The 26,027-nt window shown below is 43.7% G+C and overlaps 1 protein-coding gene across 1 annotated transcript in view; it reads right to left on the reverse strand.

The window, feature by feature from the left end:
* The window catches only part of LOC120920741 (probable ATP-dependent RNA helicase DDX60), a 271,914-nt gene that overhangs the window by 202,788 nt on the left and 43,099 nt on the right, over positions 1 to 26,027 (reverse strand). Inside the window, exons 8-12 of the mRNA XM_040332991.1 lie at positions 23,854 to 24,015; positions 16,175 to 16,319; positions 15,283 to 15,435; positions 4,365 to 4,464; positions 2,746 to 2,861 (exon numbers count right to left, since the gene is read on the reverse strand). Of these exons, the coding sequence (XP_040188925.1) occupies positions 2,746 to 2,861; positions 4,365 to 4,464; positions 15,283 to 15,435; positions 16,175 to 16,319; positions 23,854 to 24,015 (676 nt within the window). The remainder of the gene's footprint in view (positions 1 to 2,745; positions 2,862 to 4,364; positions 4,465 to 15,282; positions 15,436 to 16,174; positions 16,320 to 23,853; positions 24,016 to 26,027) is intronic.

Below are 26,027 nucleotides of genomic sequence, written 5' to 3' on the forward strand. Positions count from 1 at the left end.
CACATGATCTAGGGAAGCTTAGAGAAAAGGGAGAACGGCGGTAAACAAGGCAGACCACTGTTCTGTCAGGGAGTAAAAGAGAGATCGGTATTTCAGCTAAGCTAAAAAAACAATCTCTCCTTTCCTCTAGTGCATCCACTCCCCCCACAGTTAGAAAGCACTCCCTAGGACACAACCCCTTGATTGCCCCTGGTGTTATGTTAACCCCTTCCCTGTTAGTGTCATTTATACAGTGACAATGCATCACTGTATTGGTGTGACTGGTCCTTAAAAGGTGTCACTTAGTGTCAGATTTGTCCACTGCAATGTCGCAGTCCTGCTAAAATCCGATCGCCGCCATTGCTAGTAAAATATATATAAAAAGAAGAAAAAGTACCTAAATCTATCTTATAGTTTGTAGACACTGTGGCCCGGATTCAGATAGAGATACGATGGCGTATCTCCTGATACGCCGTCGTATCTTTGAGTTCCGTCCGTCGTATCTATGCGCCTGATTCATATAATCAGGTTCCGCATAGATCTCCCTAAGATCCGACAGGTGCAAGTGACTTACACCGTCGGATCTTAGGCTGCAATTCCAGGCCGGCCGCTAGGTGGCGTTTCGTTTTTTTTCACGCGCCGAATATGCAAATGAGGATTTCCGCCGATTCAGAAATGAACGCCCGCCCGGCGCTTTTTTTTACGTCGTTTGCGTTCGGCTATTTCCGGCGGATAGCTACCCCTGCTATATGCGGCGTATCCTATGTTAAGTATGGCCGTCGTTCCCAGGTTGAATTTTGAATTTTTTACATCGTTTGCATAAGTCGCTCGCGAATATGGATGGACGTAATTTACGTTCACGTCGAAACCAATGACGTCCTAGCGACGTCATTTGGAGCAATGCACGCTGGGAAATGTATCGGACGGCGCATGCGCAGTTCTTTCGGCGCGGGGACGCGCCTGATTTAAATGTTATACACCCCCTAGCCGCGGAATTTGAATTCCGCCGGGGGATTTACGATCCGCCGGCGCAACTTTAGAGGCAAGTGCTTTCTGAATACAGCAATTGCCTCAAAAACTTGCGCCGGTGGATCGTAAATCAGATGGGTTACGCGAATCTAAAGATCCGCTAATCTATCTGAATCTAGCCCTATAACTTTTGCACAAACCAATCAATATACACTTATTGAGGCAGATCCACGTACCTTTGCGCCGGGCGCAGCGTATCTAAGATACACTACGCCGCCGTAACTTTATTCTTTTTTTTCGAATCCTCAAAGAGGATACGGCGGCATAGTGTATCTTTGGCGGTGTAATGGCGCGGAATTCAAATGGATGTAACGGGGGCGTGTTTTATGTTAATACGTCGTGACCCGACGTAAACAACGTTTTTTTTAACAGTGCATGCGCCGTCCGTGGGGGTATCCCAGTGCGCATGCTCGAAATTAACCCGGAACAAGCCAATGCTCACGACGGTGACGTCATTCTACGCAAATCCCTATTCGCGAACGACTTACGCAAACGACGTAAAAAATTCAAAATTGTATGCGGGAACGCCGGCCATACTTAACATTGAGTACGCTTCATAACAGCAGCTTTAACTATACGCCGGAAAAAGCTGAACGCAAACGATGTAAAAAAATGCGCCGGCCGCACGTTCGTGGATCGCCGTAACTAGCTAATTTGCATACTCAACGCGGAATTCGACGGAAACGCCACCTAGCGGCCGCCGAAAATTGGCAGCTTAGATCCGACGGCGTACTTAGGCCCCGTACACACGACCGAACGTGTCTGCTGAAACTGGTCCACGGACCAGTTTCAGCAGACATGTTCGGTCGTGTGTACGGCCGAGTGGACAGGTTTCCAGCGTACATTTGTCCGCCAGACCGTTTTCGAGCGGACAAATGTTTCTAAACATGTTTAGAAACATGCTCGCTGGAATCCTGTCCGTCGGACATGTGCGGTCGTCTGTACAGACTTACCGTACATGTCCGAGCGGCCGCCATCCCTCGCATGCGTCGAATGACTTTGACGCATGCGTGGAAGCATTGAACTTCCAGGGCCGCGCACGTCGCCGCGTCATCGTCACCGCGTATCGTGTACGCGCGGATTTCTGTATGATGGTGTGTACAGCCATCATACAGAAATCTCCGGGCGGGCATGTTCGCTGAAAACGGTCCGGCGGACCGTTTTCATCGGACATGTTTGCCCGTGTGTACAAGGCCTAAGACGTACGCCAGTCGGATCTAGCTGAGATGCCGTCGTATCTTGTTTTGAGGATGCAAAACAAAGATACGACGCGCAAAATTTGAAATTACGCGGCGTATCAAGAGATACGCCGGCGTAATATCTTTGTGGATCTGCCCCATTGTGGTTTGTTTTTTTACCAAAAATATGTAGCAGAAAACATATTGACCTAAATTGATGAAGAAATTAGAATTTAAAAAAAAAAATTATTGGTAATGTTATATAGCAGAAAGTAAAAAATGTCGGTCTTTTTTGTTTATAGCGCAAAAAATAAAAACCATAGAGGTGATCAAATACCACCAAAATAAATCTCTAAATGTTGGGTACAGTGTCGCACGACTGCGCAATTGTCAGTTAAAGCAACGCAATGCTGTATCAGCAAAAATGGCCTGGTCAAGAAGGGGGTAAAACCTTCCAGAACTGAAGTGGTTAAATTGAGTTACTATGTGATTTATTATACCTAATTAGTAATTAAATCAATACGATGACTGTATATAGTTTGTTCTGTTTACTCCTTACCATGTTGCTCATTCTTTGTCCTGTCATAGTCGTCACTTAGTAGCCGATCTGTATGCCAGTGCCTAAGTTCATCATATGTTTTTTTCTTTACCAGTGAACAAAAAACAGGATCATCGCTAAATTATAAGAAAATAAATAAATAAAGACGAAATTAATGCAGCATTTTTTTGTGGACATGAACACAAAAGGTTATTAAATTCATCCAGACAACCCACTATAAATATATGTGTTTGTATTAAATCAACCAGTATATAAGATACTATTAAACAAGAACTATTTAACTAAATAGGTTTATGCAAAGATCAGGGCACAATAATCAGACAGTCAGCTGGACAATATGAACATCTAGGCCAGTGATGGCGAACCTTGACACTCCAGATGTTTTGGAACTACATTTCCCATGATGCTCACCTATACTGCAGTGTAGATGAGCATCATGGGAAATGTAGTTCCAAAACATCTGGGGTGCCAAGGTTCGCCATCACTGATCTAGGCAATGACTAGAGGATTCTTTAGACGACTAGGTAAGTATACAAAGCTTTCTACCAGATAGATCTGACAGTTTGTTGGCATAAACACATGAGTTTGTATCTTGCTGTTTATGTCTACAGTTCACAAAGAAAACAGTCAACTCTGATTCTCCAGTATATGGGCCCAGAGTTTGAAAAAAAATCTAAAAAAATCATACTTTTATTTGTTTCGTTAACTTTGTTTTATTTCAGTGCTCTCCAGCAGCCCCTTTTCAGCAGCTTCCTGTCTACATGCACTCACTAAGGCCTCGTACACACGACCGAACATGTCTGCTGAAACTGGTCCGCTGACCAGTTTCAGCAGACATGTTCGGTCGTGTGTACGGCCGACTGGACAAATGTCCGGCGGATCGGACAGGTTTCCAGCGGACAAATGTTTCTTAGTATGCTAAAAAACATGTCCGCTGGAAGCCTGTCCGTCGGACATGTTTGGTCGTCTGTACGACTTACCGGACATGTCCGCTGGGCCGCCATCCCTCGCATGCGTCGAAGTGATTCGACGCATGCGTGGAAGCATTGACCTTCCAGGGTCGCGCATGTCGCTGCGTCATTGTCGCGGCGACGGCTCGGCCACGTCACTGCGCTGTCTGTCCGCGCGGATTTCGGTTTGATGGTGTGTACAGCCATCAGACCGAAATCTCCGAGCGGACATGTCCGATGAAAACGGTCCGGCGGACCGTTTTCATCGGACTGTCCGCTCGTCTGTACGGGGCCTAAGGGTTTCCTTATGGTGACAAGAGTAGTGCATGCCGGCATAATGTGTGTTAAAAGGCCACTTACAGTCTTCATTGGAAGCCAGTGTGGCAGAATAAGCACACATAGACACACTTGGAAGAAAGGGATAGAGAGATGTGACTCTTCAACAGGAAGGGCCTAAACAAGGACTTTCTTGACAGAATTACCAGGTATTATTTTAAAGAAAGCTCCAGATTTAGAAATATTCAAAACTACTTTTAAAATTACAATAACAAACTAAGCTCTTATAAGATTGGGTTTACATGAATTTTATTACAACATTGTCCCAACATTCTTCACATAAAAGACATAACACAGTATTCGTAACAGAACATTAACAGTAACATGTTTTACCTTAACATTGGTAATTCCTTTAAAGTATCCCCAGCATAATCTTCAATTATGTCACTTTGCATAGGTAACAAGCCTGTAGGAAGCATATCCTCTAGTTTCACTTGGAAAAAAAAAAGCAGAAATGAAAAAAAAATGTTTAAATAGCAGAAAGAATTGTTTGGCTGATTTCTCCTGTTCTGTGCTCATAAGTATGACCCCTAAATTCTATAAGTGATTAAAAATGGCACCAGACAGGGGTGCCCCCTTTCCCCTCTCCTGTTCGCCTTAGTTATAGAACATCTGGCTCAGGCGCTCAGGGCTAACGAGAGTATACAGGGTATACAGACCCCCTCATCTCACTGTAAACTCTCCCTATACGCCGATGACCTCCTGCTGTACGTCACCCATCCCCATGTCACCATCCCATCTATTTTGGCTGAGATTTCGCGGTTCGGTGCCCTTAGCAATTACAAACTTAATCTATCAAAGACTGAAGCCCTGAACGTCTCGTTGTCGCAACCCGTTCTCTCGATGCTAAAATCCAATTTCTCCTTCCAATGGCGGGCTAAGTCCGTCACTTATTTAGGAACGGAGATACCGGCTGACCTATCGGAGATATACTCCCTCAACCATTGCCCTTTGCTGACTAGACTCAGGCGCCTTTCGGAAGACCGCTTAAACCTACCAGTGTCCTGGTTTGGGCGTATGAACACCCTGAAAATGGACATATTGCCCAAATTGTTGTATACGTTTCAGGCTTTACCTATAGCCCTCTCTGTGGGATTTTTCCGGTCAATACGCTCGATGGCAATACGCTTTGTATGGGTGGGAAATCGTCCTAGACTGAAACATACTTTGCTGTGCTCCCCCATTACTAGGGGAGGCGTTGGCCTCCCCGACTTTGAAATGTATCATACAGCGACAGTTATCTCGCGGATCTTGGAATGGTTTCCCCATCCCGCGAGCAAGGTTTCTACCTTGGTCGAACAGGACCTCTCCTCTCTTGATCTTCGGTCCCTCCTTTGGGGCAATGAGAGGACACACCGAGCCCTCACGGACTTATCACCCCTGACCAGAGACGCTTTAATAGTCTGGTACCGCCGGAGGGTACCATATGCTTTGACTACCGACCCGTGCCCACTGACCCCTCTGTTTGACAACCCGGCTATCCCGGACGGTAAACTTGTCCACACGTTCATTGGGTATAAAAGAGAACAATGGCCTACGGCGAGACAGTTTGTCAGTGCTACCACGGGTTCTTTAGTCATAGATGAGCCCTCCCCTTCCTCGAAGGTGACATGGCTTACCCAAATGCACCTGACATCTTACTGCAAGCAGCTCCACAAATCAAGACAGACCCACAGACCCCTGACGGAGTTTGAGCAGCTGTGCGTACTGCAAAAGACCCCCCGCCACACCCTCTCTATAATATATAAAATGATCTTGGGACACATATGCACTTCCCTTCCTAATTTCACCGCAGCCTGGTCAGGGGACCTGGAGACTATCATAAGCGAGGCAGACTGGCAAAAAGCCTTCTATTACACGCACAAATCCTCCATCTCAAGCTATGTTCGGGAAAAAAATTATAAAGTGTTATCACGGTGGTACAGGGTGCCGTCCGCCCTCAGGATCATGTTTCCGTCTACTCCGGACTCATGCTGGAGATGTAACTCGGCTGTTGGTACGTATCTACATATATGGTGGGATTGTGAGGCTATTCGCCCGTTCTGGAATCAAATATTAAAAATTTATTCGGATATCTATAGCAAACCCCTTCTTCCCTCCCCCGCGGTCGCCCTGTTGTCCATTCTCCCAGGTACCTTCAAATTTCAGAAACACACCCTACTCAGGTTCTGCCTCAGTACGAGCAGACAATTAATATCCAGACATTGGAAGTCCCCCTTACCCCCATCACTAGCCGAATGGGTTACCGAAATGAATGGAGTGATGTTGATGGAGGAACTCCAAGCTAAAGCTCTAGACACCCACGCCAAGTTCTCCTTTACATGGGGATTATGGAGGGAGTTCTCTTCTTCAGACACATTAAAGACATTACTCTCACCTGACTCGAACTCTCCACCACCCTGAGGGGTACAGAAGGGTCTGATCTTGTACTATATATTATAGGTTTAGGGCGCGGGAGATCTGGACACACCAACCACCCCCCCCCCACTACCCCCCACCTTCCCACCCTCTTCTATCTCTTCTTTTCTTTTCTTCTCTAGTCATGTCTGCATGACTCATTCTCTTTATACTTTCCTTTTTTTTGTTTGGTACTTCTACCGTCCTACACAGGCAAGCTTGGTAACACCATGACAGGACTATACCTTATGTTTATGTGGTTGAATTTCTTGGGCACATACCCTTATAAGTTTGTATGGTATACATGTTGCTGCCTTTTATCCTTACGGCAACCCATATCGTCGGGGGCATGTCCCCCTGCTCCCCCCTGGCCAGGGGCGCAGCTGGTTCCCAAAAGGGGCGCCCGAGCCGGAGGGAGCAGATGCTAGGTATTTCATGCTACGCGAGTGGGTTGTATACGTAATTGTTTTCCTAGCTCCTAATGAAGTTCATATTATAGGTTATGCTTTTAAAAGGTATCCTTTGTTATGATGAAAACCAGCCCACCCATTGTGGGAGGTCTGGTTCATGTTTCTTTTGATGTCTGTCTAAAATTCCTTAATAAAACTTTTATTGAACCTAAATTCTATAAGTGATAGCAGCATCAGCCTAACTCCATCCAGGTCGTCACCCTGACATGTTTCTGTTTACAAACGGTTTATTGGAAAAAATAAGTCTCAATACAATATAACTGTACATTGGCAAGAGGTACATACATGAAGCTGGGTGCAGAAAATTTCAGCATAATGTAAAAGTGGTGGTGGAATGAGAGAAGGGGCACACACAGTGGGATGTATAATTGAATTATTTATAAGACATTATATCGGAATTAAGGCATTGTGAATTAAAAAATAAAATAAAATTCAATAGTGTCATATTGTAGTTCAATGAACCAACAGAGATAGATCCCAAAGTTTCAATTTTTTATCATATGTGTCCATAGTATTAAATAAAGTGTGATGGATATGTTCTGATAGCTTGATGGCTAGCATGCGATTCATAATTTGAGACCATGGCACAGTAGAGGAGCGCCAGTTAAGAGCTATAGCCCAGTGTATTGAGCTGAACAATGTGTGTATTAGCCTGGTATGTGCTATAGGAATATCAGAAATAGGATAGAAAAGGAGGCACATTTTAGATGTCAGTTCAATTCTTCTACCTATTTGTTCTTTTTTGTTTTTGGCTTGTTGCCATGTCATTTTGAGGTGAGTACAATCCCAGAACGTGTGTATAAGGGAACCCTGTGCTCGGATCCTCTAAAGCATAGGGGAGAGGTTGTTGCATAGAATGAGTTGAGTCTGTCTGGGGTGAGGTACCAACTATACTGAAGTTTATTGACCGATTCCCTAATAGAGGCTGTCTATAGATTATTAATCATAATGTCCCATTGTTCTATAGAGAAGGATTTGTTCAAATCTGATTGCCACTGTGACATTTGACGTGTTTTGTCTGGTATGTTGTGTTCATTTAAGCTTTTATAAATTCTGGATATTAAACCCCTATCGCGCGGTGAAGTAAGACAAATTTGTAGTCATGGAGCTAATCCCTGTAGTAGGAAGGGTATTTATTGCATCATGGGCCACTATGGTGAATAATTAGCAAACAAACAGGTGAAGGCTAAAGAGGGGGAGGGAGGGAAAACAAGGAGCAGGGTAAAAAATAGAAATGGATTTGTATAACCAGCAGTAACTTTTGGTCTTCTTCATGTGTACCAAAAATATTTCATGTGTTGACATGGATTTTAAAGCGCATGTGACTCCCAAACTATTAAGGAAGAAATTGGGACGATCCCCCTATCAGGGATGAAAACAAAAGATAAAAATAAGAATGAAAATAAAGAGTGCTCTAAAATCCATGCCAACACATAATATATTTTTCTGACATGAAGATGACCAGAAGTGGCTGCTAGTTATACGAATCACTTTCACCAGTTTTTTTGCTAATTAATCCCATAGTGGCCCATGATGCAATATATACCCTTCCTACCACAGGGATATCCTTACCTCCATGAACAAGCCCAATGGGTGGGGGGAAACATGTCGGGGACGTGGCCTGAATGGAATTAGGCTGAAGCTGCTATGGCTTATTACATGCTGGTCTTGTATGGTGTCTAGTGCCAATTTAGACAGGAGTCAAATAACCTACCAGCGTGTCTTTGGGGTGAAGGAGCAAACCAGTGTGTTGGGTAGGTGCAGTGTAATGCAGAAAGCACACAGAGTCTTGAATTACACAAAATGATGTATTGCGAAACTTGAAAACAGAACAAAATACGCGTGTGTAGGCCTGAAAAAAAGACAGCATTTGTTGAGGAGAGTAAAATGAGGCCTGGCTGGTTCAACCCCAAAGGGAAACTTTTTGTAGATTAGATATAGACCCTATGATTTCCCTACTCCTCTAGAACCTCTCCCTACCCCTAGTGTTGTCCCTGTCAAATGGGGGACATGTCCCTGCACTAACCACATGCATGAAAGTGCATCAAAACATGGGAGCAGGGGATTAAAAAGACTCTGCTCACACAAGATGGCCACCGGGGTCACCTGGATCCAGCGCAACCAACCATATCCCCGTTCCAGGGGCCCAAGGAAACCATAGCGAAACCCAGTTTTTCTTGACTTTCCCATCCAGCTACATTGCCATTCTGAGTTAACCTCCCTGGTGGTAGAATTATTTCAGATTTTAGGTGCTGAAAGCGGTACCATTATTTTGCATTGAAATTCTAGTAGACATCTCGGGTATGATAAACTTTGAAACATAAAATCATAAATTATAATATAATAAATAATAACAAATAATAATTTAACAATAATACTTTTTATTCAATACATTTTAGTAAATAATTTAATCAAAAACATTGAATTTTTTTTGGTCAAACAAGGGTGAAATATTAGTAGTCATATTGCTTCAGTAAACGTCTCGGGTATGGAAAATTTTAAAACAAGGTACAGCACCAACTCCAACGTCACAATCGGGACAATAGAAACGGGTTTATTTTTGGATTTTTCTTCCGGTGTTGTCACGCTTGGAGCAGCAAACCACACACATCCTTGTGGGTGCTGTCTTCTTTTCAGTTGGTGAAATGTAGTCCATAAAGTGGCGACCAGTCAGGTGTTCCGGGTTCACAACGCCAGCAGCCCGACGTCCAGATCTGTTTACAGCCGTTGGCGTCTGGTGCCTGAGATATATGAGTTTGGCAACCTTCCACTTAAAGTCCGCATGGACCATAGGCCTGTCACTCTTTTTTTTTCAGAAGAATGAATGCATTCCACAGGCACTGTTCCAGAAGATGCCTGAAGATTTTTTTATAATATTTTTTTTGTTGCTTCCTCATGGCTGGATAAAAGGTCATGGCCTGGTCAGCTCTGTCCACACCTCCCATGGTATTGTAATCCAACACGACCTGTGGCTTCATCACATCTTTTCCACCTTTGGTGTGTACCATGACTTTCTGCCAGGCAACTATTTCTCCTGCCTTGAGCTTTTTATTGGCAAAGGTTGGCAGCATGTCACGCCTGTTAGCCCTAACGATCCCATATGCATCCGTCTTGTTTAGAAGAAGGAACTCATAGAGTTCTGGGGACGTGTAAAAATAGTCTGTGGTGACACAGTAGCCCTGGTTCAGCAATGACTCAATCAAAGAAAGAACCGAAGCGGTTGCCATTCCAAAACTTCTGAATCGATCACTGAATTTGGTCCCTTTCCCGGTGTGCAGGACCGAATTCCAGATGTACCCAGAGCTGGATTCACACAGCATGAATGATTTTATTCCAAATCGAGCTCGCTTTGATGCGATAAAGTCTTCCTTTGTAGGCAATAAGACTTTTGTCAATACTTATGTCTCTGTCTGGAACATAGGTCTGCTGGAAATTATTCAGAATTAGTTGGTAAATCTCTAAATTTTTTTTCAGTTTTGGAGCTGGATGAGAACTCTCATCAAAGTCTTCATTATTTGCAAAGTGCAAATATTTCATTATGAGGGAAAATTTATATTCCGACATAACTGTGCCAAAAAAAGGAGTGGCCAGTAATTTGTTGGTTGTCCCGTCCAGTGTCCAGTATTTCTGCAGGGGTTTCCCCACCACTCCGTGAAGAATTATCAAGCCCAGGAACTTTCAGATGTCCTCTCTGGTTACCGGTTCCCACTTTCTGCTCCTTGAAAAACGCTGATGGGTAGCAGCTTGTTGCTCCTGGTAGCGATTCATCTCCATAACAATTTTGGCAATAACTTCATCAGTCAAAAAGAGTTTGAGGTATGCCAAGGGGTTTTCATCCTCAACATCCACTTTGATCCCAGGTGCTCCTGTAAACGGAAATCTTGGGGGCGCTACGTGCTCCGTACCGCAATCAATCGAGCACCAAGTCCGCACATCGCTGGGTACAGCCGCAGGTTCGTCGCTAAAATCGCTTTCTGATGACGAACTTACCCACGAGTCACTGTCACTCAACTTCTCTGCAAGCGATTCTGTATCTTTGTCGCTGTTTTCCAGCAGGTCATATAGCGATTTTGAGGTGGAAGCGCCCTTTTTTGATGCCATGGTCGCTGTGCAGTTTACAGACACAAAGGGCCAGATTCACAAACGAGATACGACGGCGTATCTCCTGATACGCCGTCGTATCTCTGAGAGTATCTATGCGGCTGATTCATAGAATCAGTTACGCATAGATAGCCCTAAGATCCGACAGGTGTAATTGACTTACACCGTCGGATCTTAGGATGCAATACTTTGGCCACTGCTGGGTGGAGTTCACGTCGTTTTCCAGCGTCGGGTATGCAAATTAGCTTTTACAGCGATCCACGAAGGTACGCGCGTTCGTTACGTCGTCGCTAGTCGTTTTTTCCCGTCGCAAAATTAGTCATGCTTTTTCATGGCTTAACTTTAGAACAGCCATGTTAAAGTATTTCCGCGTCGAATTTCAAATATTTTTTTTTTTGCGTAAGACGTATGGGAATACGAAAGTACGTTACGCACGTCGCAATTCAAAAAACACGTCGGGGCGCCGTAATTTCACGCAATGCACGTCGGGAAATTTCGTAACGGAGCATTCGCAGAACGTTCGGCGCGGGAGCACGCCTAATTTAAATGGTACACGCCCCATTTGAATTAGGCGGGCTTGCGCCGGACGGCTTTATGTTACTCCGCCGTAAGTTTACACGCAAGTGCTTGGTGAATCAGGCACTTGCGCTGAAAACTTGCAGCGGTGTAACGTAAAGGACATACGTTACGCCGCCGCAAAGATATGTGAATCTGGCCCTTAGTACAGTAAAACTGCAGACAAAGGCACTGGAGAAAGCATTGGGAGGCAATCTAAGGTCACTTTATTTATTTTTTATTGTAATCCAATAGGATTACATTGTATCATTGTGTTTGTGCTTTATACTTTTTAAATTTACCACCGGTTTCGCCCCCCTGTGTCGTGACGCTCGCAGGGCAGGGAATCAGGGGAACACACAGTGCATCGGGCGGAAGATCCGGCTGCCGTACACTGGGGAAATACATTGCGGGATACCGGAGACAAGGTAAGTAACCTCTTCCAGGATCCAGCGAGGCAATCCCGACGGCGGATCGGGGTTACCGATAATGACACTGAAATCTCACCCAGGGAATACCGCTAGGCTGGTTAATGGCCAGCTCTGCAATGAGCTGGGTGGGAACCTGATACAGGCACGCAGCACTTTCAAATCTCTTTGCTCACTCAGCCAGGGGAAAGTTGGAGACATAACATTTTGGCACCAGGGCCAGAGCCATTCCTAGCTGTGCTATGATGTTGCCTGCTCCTCGTTCTGCACCTGCTGTAAGAAGGGGCATATCCTGCCAACTGCAGCCAAGTGTGGTGAGGTGCGGTGTTTGGTTCAGTGGCAATAATTACACAGACTCCGGTTGTGAAGAAAATAACTTATATTAATGCAGAATCCAGTAATTCACAACAAACCCGTCAGGAAGGCACCCGACTGGGAATATTCGTGTCAAGTGACAGCAATGTGTAGTAGAGTCTCACATATGCCAAGAGCATGTGTCTTGAAGAGCAGAATGCAGCCTGCCTAGTCCTGACCCAAATGGGGAGGGCTCAAGGTAGAATGGTGTGTCCCTATCCTTTCCCTACTCATCTAGAATCTGCCCCTGCCCCTAATTACTATCCCTGTCTGACGGGTGACCATTCCCTTCTCTACCCACACACGAAATGCTCACCAAGCCTGGGAGACAGGGGCTTAAATAGGCTCTGTCTAGCCCAAGATAGCTGCTAGAGTCACATGGGCAGCAGCATCTAATCAGATAGCTTCCCCAGTGGCCCAGGAAACCACAGACGTGTCATGTTCCTCTTGAATTTTTTCCCCCTACGGTGCCACTGCAGTTGAGTTCCACCTGCAGTAGAGAAAGCAGGCTGCACCTGCCTATACAGTAAGGCCCAGATTCACGTAGATTCGCCTATCTTTAGGCGGGCGTAGCGCATCTCACTACGCCGCCGTAACTTAGAGTGGCAGGTCCCGTATTCTCAAAGAACTTGCAATTTAAGTTACGCCGGCGTAGTGTAACTGGGCTGGCATAAGCCCGCCTAATTCAAATGTGGAAGTGGTGGGCGTGTTTTATGGAAATTAATCGCGACCCCACGTAATTGACGCTTTTAACGAACGGCGCATGCCGTTGGTTAAAATTCGACGCTGTTCCGACGTCCATACCTAACATTGGTACGCCTCATCTACGCCTCATAGAGCAGGGGTAACTTTACGCTCAAAAAAGCCTTATGTAAACGACGTAAAAAAATTCGCCGGCCGCACGTACGTTTGAGAATCGGTGTATCTAGCTCATTACCATATTTGACGCGTAAATCGACGGAAGCGCCACCTAGCGGCCAGCGTAAATATGCAACTTGGATACGACGGCGTAAGAGACTTACGCCGGTTGGATCTAAGATAAATCTTTGCGTAACTGATTCTAAGAATCAGGCGCATAGATACGACGCGTGAGGCGTCTGGAGATACGCCGGCGTAACTCCTTTGAGAATCTGGGCCTAAGTGTCAAACAAAAATTTAGCAGTGGTATTAGTGGTATGAGTACTACTTCTAAATGTGAAAGCTTGGTTGTTAGGGAGTCAACATTTGCCTGACTCATCCCCTCCCGGCACATCAGCTGACAGGTGATCATAAACAAGCAGCATGGAGAAATTTGTGAAAAGAATAAAAAAAAAACAGCATGAGGTCCTCCCCAAAAGTCATATTTAGGTCTGGTATACATTTTAAGGGGGACTGCATACAAAAAAAGAAAATAGCATGGGGTCCCCAACCCAAATTCCATATCAGACCCTTTGAGTGTGGTATGAATTTTAAAGGGGAACTTCACCCAAAAAACAAAAAGCAAAAGCATGAGGGCCCCTTCAAAATCCTTACATGACACTTATCCGAGCATGCAGCCTGGGTGGTCAGGAAAAGGAGCGAAAGGAGCTTGCTGCACCTCTCCCTGAAGCATACCAGGCCACATGCCATCAATATAGGAGAAAGGGATACCTTGCCAAGGGAGAAACTTTGGCAAAGCACCTTGTCCCCATGGTGATTTATATATGGACATGACCATATTTAGTCAATGATGTCATGGGAATCCCAGTAATGTCACTGACCAAATATGGTTATGGTTATATCCATATATTGTCAGTTTAGTCATCAGGAGACCCCTTTCCTTTATTGCGAGAGTCAAGCTATAGGTTCAGATGTGTCAGCGGGAGGCAGGTTTTTTTGTTCAACAACAGGTAGGTGGGTGAGGGCTGGGGTGGTTTGCATCATTGGATGATTTAATTGACATGAATCGATGTACCGTATATACTCAAGTATAAGCCGACCCGAATATAAGCCGAGGGCACCTAATTTTACAACACTAAAATAGGAAAACTTATTGACACGAGTTTAAGCCTAGGGTGAGAATACAGCAGCTACTGTAAGAGGAAAAGACAACAACAATGCCCATTTGCAGCCTCACTGTGCCCATTTGCAGCCTCACTGTGCCCATTGCATGCCTCACTGTGCCCATTTCATGCCTCGCTGTGCCCATTGCAGTCGCACTGTGCCCATTGCATGCCTCACTGTGCCCATTGCATGCCTCACTGTGCCCATTGAGGTTATAAATACTTTGTAGCAGGGTTATACATTTTCACTATGCAAGAACCAATAAGGCTCTATCCAACAAACATGAATCACACATGCTTGAATGACCCAAAGGATGCCTATTTAGTCCTATCGGGTAGGAAGAAATCTCCAACATTGCTAATTTTGAGGTAAAGCATTAGCCAGGAAAATCCAACCTAGACAATTGATTTTTCCCTACAAGATGCATTGGCCATTGGGCTCTGTAGAAGTCACAGAATGTCTGGGTAAAGATCATTTTTCAATTCTACCATAACCAGTAGATTTGTGACAATGATATGTCTATGGGCACAATTAAGTTCAAACGGCCTGAGGTCTGAAAAAAACCCATGACTAACGAGGAGGAGGCGTGGCTATTTTACACTGGATGGCCGCAATCTGAAGCAATGCATGACACGGCTCTCATCAGGTATGCAGACACAGACTCGAGTATAAGCCGAGGGGGGCATTTTCAGCACAGAAAAAATGTACTGAAAAACTTGGCTTATACTCGAGTATATACGGTAAATCGTAGTATTTGTATTTATTTTAAGTCAGGGAAAGTAAAATATGTTTTTTGTTTACTTTACGGGGCTTTTGCTCACATAGTAACTAATTGTTATATGACTACAGAGTTTATTTCATTTTACAATTATACCAATTATGAACTGGTTATTTAGTACTGCAAAATGTGTTTAATCCACATACTATTCACAGACGACTCCGGTGTAAGAAAGTTTTTCACTGTTCTTCTTAGTTCATAGGACAGAAAATGTTCTCCTTGTGGAAATAATTTCAGTATGCTGTCCCATAGACATGTATACAGCTCATTTATTTTCTCCCCAAATTCCAACTTCACATCTGAAAAAAATGAAATTGATACAATTCAAGCCTCACCCTGAACTATCCAAACCCTCATTCTGATTGGTCCAGATTCAGGCAAACCACCTATATGCCTCCAGTCATTACTAGAGTTTTAAACTTTACCAGGAGAGCTGAATAATTCTTTTAGCACACAGGGGTAAATGATTGAAAGATACACTAGTGGTCAATCAGCTGGAAACTAGCATTGAAAAGGCCTAGCATATCCAGTAAATTTATTTTATGTACTGAGGGCTAAGCAGGGCCGACTTAATTGCATCATGGGCCCCTGGGCAAAGTAATGCTCTGGGGCCCCTACAATGGAGACAGTGTAGGTAAACAGACATCAAGTAGGTAGGAGGCCGACAAGTGGAGCTTCCCCTTTTGGGTGAAGCTCCGCATTAACTACATGAACAATCAGCTGATTGGCTCTTTACCTCGATCTGTGATCTTACTGTGTGCCGCCAGCGTGCCACAATGGGCATTCGGCAGGCGCAATCACGGGAGGACGTCATATGACTCCCTTTCAGAACTGGACGACTGTAGGCGTCATTCTTAATTTTGCAAAAAAAATATTAAAAAAAAAGTTGCAGTTTCCCAAATTGTGGGTTTGACATTGTTGCTTAGATATCTGGCAGTGGTCAATGAAAAAGGTCAAGTTATTCAAATAACGTACAGTACCTCCATTTACATATACTGTGTATTCTTTCTGCAGACCTTTTCTTTGTATGGCAAATACCTGCATTGTATTCTCTTTCACAGTAATAGGCGACATTCTTCAGCAGTAAATGATCGCTGATATCAGAAACATGAGTCCAGTTTATTTCTGTCTTTTTGCAGTGCTCTTCCATTAGACCTAATGCAATCTCATCACATCTTTGTTGCTTTGAAAAGAAAAGTGTATAACATATTACTGTGGTTGCCCAGTATAAAAAAGCAGTAAAGCTTAAGTGTTTTTAACCATGCAGGGCAAGAGATTCAATTTAAAATGTAGCTAAAATAAAAAACAGAACAATCATCACAAGGGACATCACTGACAGTCCATCGGATGTGTCTCTTGTGCTGATTCCTCTTCTGTTAGTGTATTACTTGTTTGTCCATGCCACTGTAATCTTCCAGTGTGGTGGGGTTAATACAAGTAGGGGCTGTCACAGGCTCGCATCATTAGAGCTTGACGATGACTGACGATGACGATGGAGGGGCTGGACCTGGAATCATCCCCACTCCTCAATTTTTTTATTGTGTTTTGTGAGAGAGGTTCTAATTCTTACCCATTTTAAATTAACCAAAAAAAAAAAAGGTTTGGATGGAGCTATACTCCAAAATGTTTAGCATTTCTCTCGCTTCCTCTTGTTCCTTCTACTTTTTTAACTGATTCCAATTGAGGTATAATTGCACTTGAGGTTTTTTTTATCATAGATTTACATTTATTAAAAAACACTAGATCGGGCAATGTGTATGTATTATGGCCATGTAACTTGTTTCAATTTACGTGGCATTTGATGCTACAATTTTCTCTTGCAACTTGCCATGCCAAAGGGTAAACCAACCCGGAAACGCAAAAGAGACACCTTAGAGCCAAACATACAAAGGTCTTCTCATTTTATCTGTCTAAATCCTTGGACCCCACTCCTTCCAAGATGGCGGTGACATTCAGCACCACCACTCAGGAGGCCAGACAGCCTGGAACAAAACTCCTTCACCTGCTTGGATCACACGAAAATGTTTTCCAATACCTTCTAATCCCTTAGAACACACAGATAGGACTTTTGGCCACCAATCTATACAAACCAAAGCAGACTTCAATGCCATTGCCACATAAATGGAATCTGCCCTGAAAGAGAAGATCACCACCCTACAGAAAACAACAACACAGCTTGTGACCTGCATCAATACTATCAAAGCTACCTTAGCTGCCATGTAACCATGGATTCTAACCCTGGAATATCAACACAAGACTTTACAACCCCTTCAAACACAACTCCAGATTAAAGAAATGGAAGACAGGCGCAGAAGGAGCAATGTACAAATCAGACGACTACCAAAGGTCACTCTGCCAACTCATGTAAGAGATACTGTACTCTGTATCTTCAGCAGACTCCTAGGCAATATCTGTCTTGAAAACATTGAGTTGTACAGGGACACTCAAATTCAGATCCAACAATCCCTATTAACTGTGATGTGACGGGTGCATTTGTTCACCAAGAAGGTGGGGATCATCCACAAAGCTTGGCAACAGTGATGTATACGTTTTGATGGGTCACAGATACAGATTCTATGAGACCTCTTAGGAAATACACTACAAAGAACAGCAGCCCTAAAACCATTCCTATAAAGGCTACATGTGATAGGAGCCTTTTACAGATGGAGATATCCCTTACACCTTATAGTGCGCAAACATATGACAGTGTTTGTAATCTGCACTCCTTACAATGTACCAATGCTTCTTAATCAGGTACACATCACTCCATTCCAGCCTGAGGACTGGCTTTGCACCTTGTTGGAATTAGCTCCATCAAAAAAGAAGAGAAATCATGAAGACTATCAGAGACCCCTTTACCCACAACCATTCTCCTCGGTGCAAACTGATACTCAACAGTCCTCCAACAAACCCTGAGCTAATTTATTATCAAAATCAATCAATCCATATAAAACAAATGTCCCATATAAATTGTAGCGGCGCTCTTTGTTCAAATGGAAAATGAACAAACTTCTTTATGCAATGACTGTCATAAAGGTAAATAATAGACAAAAAGGAGAGGTGCTCAAGCATGTGTAAGTTCTAGATGTAGATAAGAGTGGTGAGATAATTCCTCTTCACAGTCCACCCATCACCAGAATGTCACCATGTGCAGACAGGAAACCCCTCTTGGGTATGCACTTACCAAAAAGATAAGTAAACCAAGCCTTCAAAGATCTGCTCTTATCCTTTTCTCGTCACTTTAAACTCCACACATTATATAGAGGATGGGGTCCTCTGGGAGATGCAAACCGTCCCTGTCTGTCTCGCTCGAGATAGACAGACAAGGACGGTTTGCATCTCCCAGAGGCATCCCCGGCAGTGTACAGCATTTCAGCTGGTGGTACCGGTAATTAGAGCTCTGAGAATCATGTGTGCATCCTGCATCTCTGCTGTCTTGTGATTTATATTGTGTACGTATATAGTGTGAGGGGGGCACCGGGATAAGCAATACAAGTTTTAAACATATATACAGTATCACGCTATGGGGATCATTCTTTTATTGTTTGCATGAGCCAAAGTGGACCCCATCCTCTATATAATGCGTGGAGTTTAAAGCGACGAGAAAAGGATAAGAGCAGATCTTTGAAGGCTTGGTTTACTTATCTTTTTGGTAAGTGCATACCCAAGAGGGGTTTCCTGTCTGCACATGGTGACATTCTGGTGACGGGTGGACTGTGAAGAGGAATTATCTCACCGCTCTTATCTTCATCTAGAACTTACACATGCTTGAGCACCTCTCCTTTTTGTCTATTATTTACCTTTATGACAGTCATTGCATAAAGAAGTTTGTTCATTTTCCATTTGAACAAAGAGTGCCGCTACAATTTATATGGGACATTTGTTTTATATGGATTGATTGATTTTGTATTCTATTTTTATTTAAGTGGCTGCTATCAGTTTATATGTGATTTGGTGGTGCATCCATTGTATACATATATAGACTTTTGTCTATCACTTGTTTCTTTAACCTCCTAAGTGCTGAGCTGTGTGAAGAGAAGAGGGCCGTCTTGACAGTGGTTATACATAATTTATTATCAAGCCTGACTCTGCTTACCCTCCAGTTGTTGTGCTTTTTATTAGCACCACCATATTCTCCACCATCAACACTTGACCCCACAAAGCAAGGCTACAGGAGAATGGGTGAGATCCATTTGTTTTTATATACTCACAGAGACAATTGTCCCCCTTTACTACCAATAACCTGAATTATAACTTACAACATCCACTACAACCATGTGGGATACCAGTATGTTTCTGCTATACAAGGTGAGCCCTTCCCCCACACCATTACTTGTGGCCCAGGTTTTCAAGAGCTATAATTGAGGGCTATACTGATTTGCCAGTTGATACACTGCCATGCTAAACCGGTACCTATGTATGCTTCCAAAATGGCTGACAGCTACCTTACGGCTCTGTCGAGAGTGGATCCATACTTTGTCCTCTAAACTGATGCAGATAAGGGCTGTGACAGGGAGAAATGGTAATTTATTCAGAGAACACTAGAAGCTATAGGCCTAGGTTCCTATATGAGCAACTGGATTGGATCATTATATTCAATCCCATCAGCCAAAATAAGGGTAAATTGAGTTCTTTCATCATCATTCCAAATCATAAACACAACACAGGAAGGGTGACCCCTCTCCACTCTCATTTTTATCTTGACACTGAACCTTTCTAAAAGGACCATACAAGTGAGCCCCAATATTAAAAGGCTCCACAAAGGTTCTCATCTACATAAAAGCTTGGGATACACATACGTCACCATCCCTAACCTAATGGTCGAACATGATACTCATGGAAAGCGCTCTAAATTTCACAGAAATTACCAAAAATCAGAAGCACTCAACTTAACCATACCAGAGATGACCCCAAGCAAACTCAAGACTAATTTCACCTTTAAGTGGAAGACCTCTCATATCAAGTACCTTGGCATGGGCGTCCACTCCATAGGACAAGGGGGGGCAAATGACCCCCCCTGGAAAATCAAGAAGGCGTTGAAGAGTCTCGCAGGCGCGGGCTGTCTGAGCAGTCCCGGGCCGGATGTCACACAGGCACAGCGAGCATAGTGAAGCCGCCTCCCCCTCTAATGTTTATGTGTACACAGGGGGAGGGAACCTGCTGCCTGTGCCGCGCTGATGGCTGATCTGAAGTACTGAATGGGATGGGGGAGGGGGGTCCGTCTGTGCTGAAGGGGGGGGGGTTGTGCTGAATGGGGGGTCCATCTGTGCTAAAGGGTGGTCTGTGCTTAAAGGGGGTCCATTTGTGCTGAAGGGGGGGTCTGTGCTAAATGGAGGGGTCTGTGCGGAATGGGGGGGTCCATCTGTGCTGAATGGAGGGGTCTGTGCATAATGGGGGTCCATCTGTACTGAATGGTGGGGTCTGTGCAGAATGGGGGGGGTCTGTACATTCTCTAGGCTATATTTATACGGGCATTGAGTGAAGCTGAATTATCTCAAGAGCTATTTCACACTGCTAGCTGGCCGCATTATCGGTAAAGCGCCGCTAAAAAGCGGCATTTTTCCATCGTTTTAGCTGCGCTATTTGGCCGTTAGCGGGCACTTTTAATCCCCGCTAGCATTTGAAGAAAGGGTTAAATGCGACTGTATCGCCGCTGCCAAAGTGCCCCCCCCTGAAAAAAATTCAGCGGATGCCCATGTACCTTGGTATTCTTTTGCCAAATTACCTCACAAAACTATACTCACAACATTTTACCCCACTTCTCTGTACTTTACAGAAAGATTTAGAAACCCTAATGACACAAAGTATTTATTGGATGGGCAGATGTAACATTTTAAAATAAAACATCCTACCCCACATCCTCTATTCATTACAGACAATTACATTTTGGATACTATCTTCCTACTTCAATAATTTTGTGTGGAATGACAAGCCAGCTTGTATCAGACACAACATTCTCCATAGGACAAAAAACACTAGGGGTAATGTCACTTCCAGATGTAAGACTATACCAAATACAGGCAGTGCCAAGTTATGAACGGGTTAGGGACTGTAGGTTTGTTCTAAGTGGAATATGTTCGTAAGTCGGAACAGCATGCGCAGAACGACAGATACGTTGTTTTCAAATGTTCTGTCGAATGTGCCCGCCGTCGAAAAGGTTCCGTCAAATGTACACACCGTCGAAAGGGCCCCGTCGAATGTTCCCGCCGTCAAAGTGGCCATGCAGCCTCCCGTTCATAAGTAGGAGTCGTTTGCAAGTTAGATGTTCGTACCTCGGGGACTCCCTGTAGCCTCTGTAGAACAAACCTTTTTCTTATACCATTAGATGTAACTTCCATGGAGCCCTGAACCATTGACCTTGGACACCCAACTAACACCCGACCATTACACTCACTTGCCACTTGTGTACCTAAGCATTTAACACATACAGACTTTCCTTGTCCTCTCCCCTCTTCTTCCCCATCTTCGATAACCCAAAATTCCCATGGGGCATGGAAATTGGCATAATTAACCTCTTATGTCTTGAAAAATTGACATGACCTTTCACCTATGGCCCTTCAGTTATCTTATTACGTTTGATCCCCACTGCAGGCCACCTTTTCGCTGGTATCAAATCCATACGGTACTAAACACACTCCTAAACCTTGTGGATAGCCTTTCCAGAACAGTTAAAGCTGTTATAGCTGCAAAGGGTGGACCACCTCAATATTGAACCATACAGACTAAGACTGGGATGCCATTAAATTTAATGTGCGTGTAAAGTCAAACAGCTTAATATTTTTGGTAATATAGGCACGGATTCACGTAGAATGGCGTATCTTTGTGCGGGCGTAACGTATCCTATTTACGTTACGCCTCCGCATTTTTTACAGGCAAGTGCCGTATTCTCAAACGAAAGTTGCGGCGGCGTAGCGTAAATAGGCCGGCGTAAGCCCGCCTAATTCAAATGTGGTAGATGTGGGCGTGTGTTATGTTACTTTTATGTGACCCCACGTAAATTACGCTTTTTACGAACGGCGCATGCACCGTCCGTGAAAGTATCCCAGTGCGCATGCTCCAAATTAACCCTCAAGAAGCCAATGCTTTCGACGTGAACGTAAATGACGTCCAGCCCTATTCGCGAACGACTTACGCAAACGACGTAAAATTTTCAAAATTTGCCGCGGGAACGACGTCCATACTTAACATTGGTACGCCGCATGTACGCCTCATATAGCAGGGGTAACTTTACGCCGGGAAAAGCCTAACGTAAACGGCGTATCTGTACTGCGTTGGCCGGGCGTACATTCGTGAAATCGCGTATCTAGCTGATTTACATATTTCTAGGCGTAAAACAGCAGACACGCCCCTAGCGGCCAGCGTATATATGCAGTTAAGATCCGACGGCGTAAGAGACTTACGCCGGTCGGATCTAATACAAATCTATGCGTAACTGATTCTAAGAATCAGGTGCATAGATACGACGGCTCAGACTCAGAGATACGACGGCGTATCTGGAGATACACCGTCGTATCTCCTTTGAGAATCTGGGCCAATTATTCCAAAACTGGGCTCATATTATTTGCTCTCCCTACTTTGATCTACCAAGATCAAAAGCGCAACTATCAGTTCTACCACTCACGCCAGGTGTTAAGTGTAATCCTAGATGCTGACCTCTCATTTCAGTCCCATATCCAATCACTGTCCAAATTGTTCCACCTTACACTGCATAACATCTCAAAAGATACCCCTCTTCTTAACCAATGACACCACAAATATTCATTATCACCCTTGTTATCTCTTGCCTCAACTATTGCAACTCCCTACTTGTTGGCCCACCTTTATGCAGGCTATAGCCCTTTCAGTCTATCATTAATGCTGCTGCCAGACTCACCCACCTACTGCTCAGTGTCCCCCACCTTCTCTGTCAATACCTCCACTGGTTTCCCCTTGCTAAAACAAATACAATTCAAACTACTGTCAACATACAAAACCTTTAGCAACTTTGCCCTGAGCTATATTACCAATCTCACTTCAAAATATCACCCAAACCATCCTCTTCGCTCCTCCCTTGCCACCTTCTCCCATGCCCACCTCCTGTAATTCTCCAGAATCGCTCCCTTTATCAGGATCACCCTACCCCAATTTGTTCAGCCTTTTCCCACTCTACCTACCTTTTAGATGTTCCCTGAAAACTCATGTGGTTAGGGAAGCCTATCCCACCTCCAAAAAATAAACTATATGTTTGCTTTCCACATCAGCTTATCCCACACAGTTATTATCTTTTATATCACGTATCCCTACCTTTTTACAGCTCTCACAAGCAAGGCCCCAGAACCCTCTTGTGTTGAATTACATTGTAACAACACTGTCTCCCTTTATTTCTTAAAGTGCTACAAAAGCCTGAATAATAACAGTTTCGATTTTGGGAAAGGCCACATACACTAGGCCTAGGGCAACAACACCTTTCTTTTGGTAAGAAAATATTATTACAGCTATAGTGCCAATATATACAGCAGGGACAGAGACAATAGAAACAATCAGGAGACAGAAATCAATTGAACAGATATTCTCAGCTATCTGGGACATATATACTCTACTTAAATGATAATTAACGTAGAAGCAAATGTCAACTACTGCTTTGCATTCCATATAAAAAGTCTGGTGTGTGGGACTATGCGTAATGGTATCATCTGTTAGTTAACAAATACAATTAAGTAAGACCAATCATTTCTTACCATGCGTAAAAATAAGAGAGCATCTCTGTTCCATTTTGCTTTTATTCTTCTTAACTTTGCTCTCTGGCAAAGTGGCAAAATGATCCTCATTGCCACAGAAAGGCATTGCATTCTACATAGGTCAACTGCTTCTTCAAGGGTCATGTGTGGATAATTATCATTCTGGAAAATAAACAGCACAGTTATTATATTGTAATTATACATGAGAGGAATATAACAACTTTTCATACCATATAGCTTAAAGGAAGCCTATGAAAAACTGCAGAACTATTGGTTACCTTCAGCGAAAAACAGCATGTCTAAAGAATCAGTAGATCAAGATACGGACACTTCATTTATATACATTTCTCTTGTAAACACAAGTTTGGTGCCACTGCTCCTAGCCCCTGATCTTCTCTGTTGGCATTTTCTGATCATTTTGACATGTGATCTCAAAACCACTGGTCAGATACATTTTGTTATGTTAGAGCCTTATTTCAAAATGGATTAAATGGATTATTTTTCTCAAAATTCTACAAACAATATCGCATAATGACAATGTGAAAAAAGTTTGTTTGAATCTTTGCAAATGTATTAAAAATAAAAAAATCACATGTACATAAGTATTCACAGCCTTTGCTCTATACTTTGTTGAAGCATCTTTGGAACCAATTACAGCCTCAAGTCTTTTTGAGTATGTCGCTACAAGCTTGGCACACCTATTTTTGGGCATTCTCCCATTTTTTTTTGCAGAACATCTCAAGTTCTATCAGCTTGTATGGGGAGTTGTATGGGGAGCATCGTTGCAGAGTCATTTTAAGATCTCTCCAGAGATATTCAATCAGGTTTAAGTCTGGGCTCTGGCTGGGCCACTCAAGGACATTCACAGAGTACAGTAGTCCTGTAGCCACTCCTTTGTTATCTTGGCTGTGTGCTTAGGGTCCCTGTCCTGTTGGAAGATGAACCTTTGCCCCAGTCTGAGGTCCAGAGCCCTCTGGAGCAGGTTTCATCAAGGAAGTCTCTGTACATTGCTGCATTCATCTTTCCCTCAATCCTGACTAGTATTCCAGTTCCTGCCGCTGAAAAACATGGTATGGAATTGACCAGGTGATGAGCGGTTCCTGGTTTCCTCCAGACGTGACACTTGCCATTCAGGCCAAAGAGTTCAATCGTTGTTTCATCAGACCGAGAATTTTGTTTCTCATTGCCTGAGAATCCTTCAGATGCCCTTTGGCAAACTCCAGGTGGGCTGTTAGGTGCCTTTTATTGAGGAGTGGCTTCCGTCTGGCCACCCTACCATACAGGCCTGATTGGTTGGAGTGCTGCAGAGATGTTTGTTCTTCTGGAAGGTTCTCCTCTCTCCACAGAGAATCGCTGGAGCTCTGTCAGAGTAAACATAAGGTTATTGGTCACCTCCCTGACTAAGGCCCATTTCCCCTGATCACTAAGTTTGGCTAGGCGGCCCACTCTAGGAAGAGTCCTGGTGGTTCTAAACTTCTTCCAATTACGGATGATAGAGGAAACAATGCTAATTGGGAACTTCAATGCTGCAGAAATGTTTCTGTACCCTTTCCCAGATCTGTGCCTTGATACAATCCTGTCTCAGAGGTCTACAGACAATTCCTTGGACTTCATGGCTTGGTTTGTGCTCTGACATACACCGTTAACTGTGGGACCTTATATAGACAGTTGTGTGCCTTTCCAAATTATGTCCAATCAACTGAATTTACCACAGGTGGAGTCCAATCAAGTTGTAGAAACATCTCAAGGATGATCAGTGGAAACAGGATGCAACTGAGCTCAATTTTGAGTGTCATGGCAAAGGCTGTGAATACTTATATATATGTGATTTTTTAATTTTTTATCTTTAACCACTTGCTTACTGGGCACTTAAACCCCCTTCGTTCCTGGACCAATTTTCAGCTTTCAGCGCTCTCACACTTTGAATGTCAATTACTCAGTCATACAACATTGTACCCAAATTAATTTGTTGTCCTTTTTTTCATACAAACAGAGCTTTCTTTTGGTGGTATTTGATCACCTCTGGACTTTTTATTTTTTGCGCTATAAATGAAAAAAGACGTAAAATTTCAAAAAAAAAAAAGAATTTTTCTTAGTTTTTCTTCATAAATTTTGGCCACAATTTATACTGCTACATATCTTTGGTAAAAATAACCCAAATTAGTGGATATTAT

Source organism: Rana temporaria, chromosome 1 (assembly GCF_905171775.1).
Source record: "Rana temporaria chromosome 1, aRanTem1.1, whole genome shotgun sequence".
NCBI classification, from domain to species: Eukaryota; Metazoa; Chordata; class Amphibia; order Anura; family Ranidae; genus Rana; species Rana temporaria.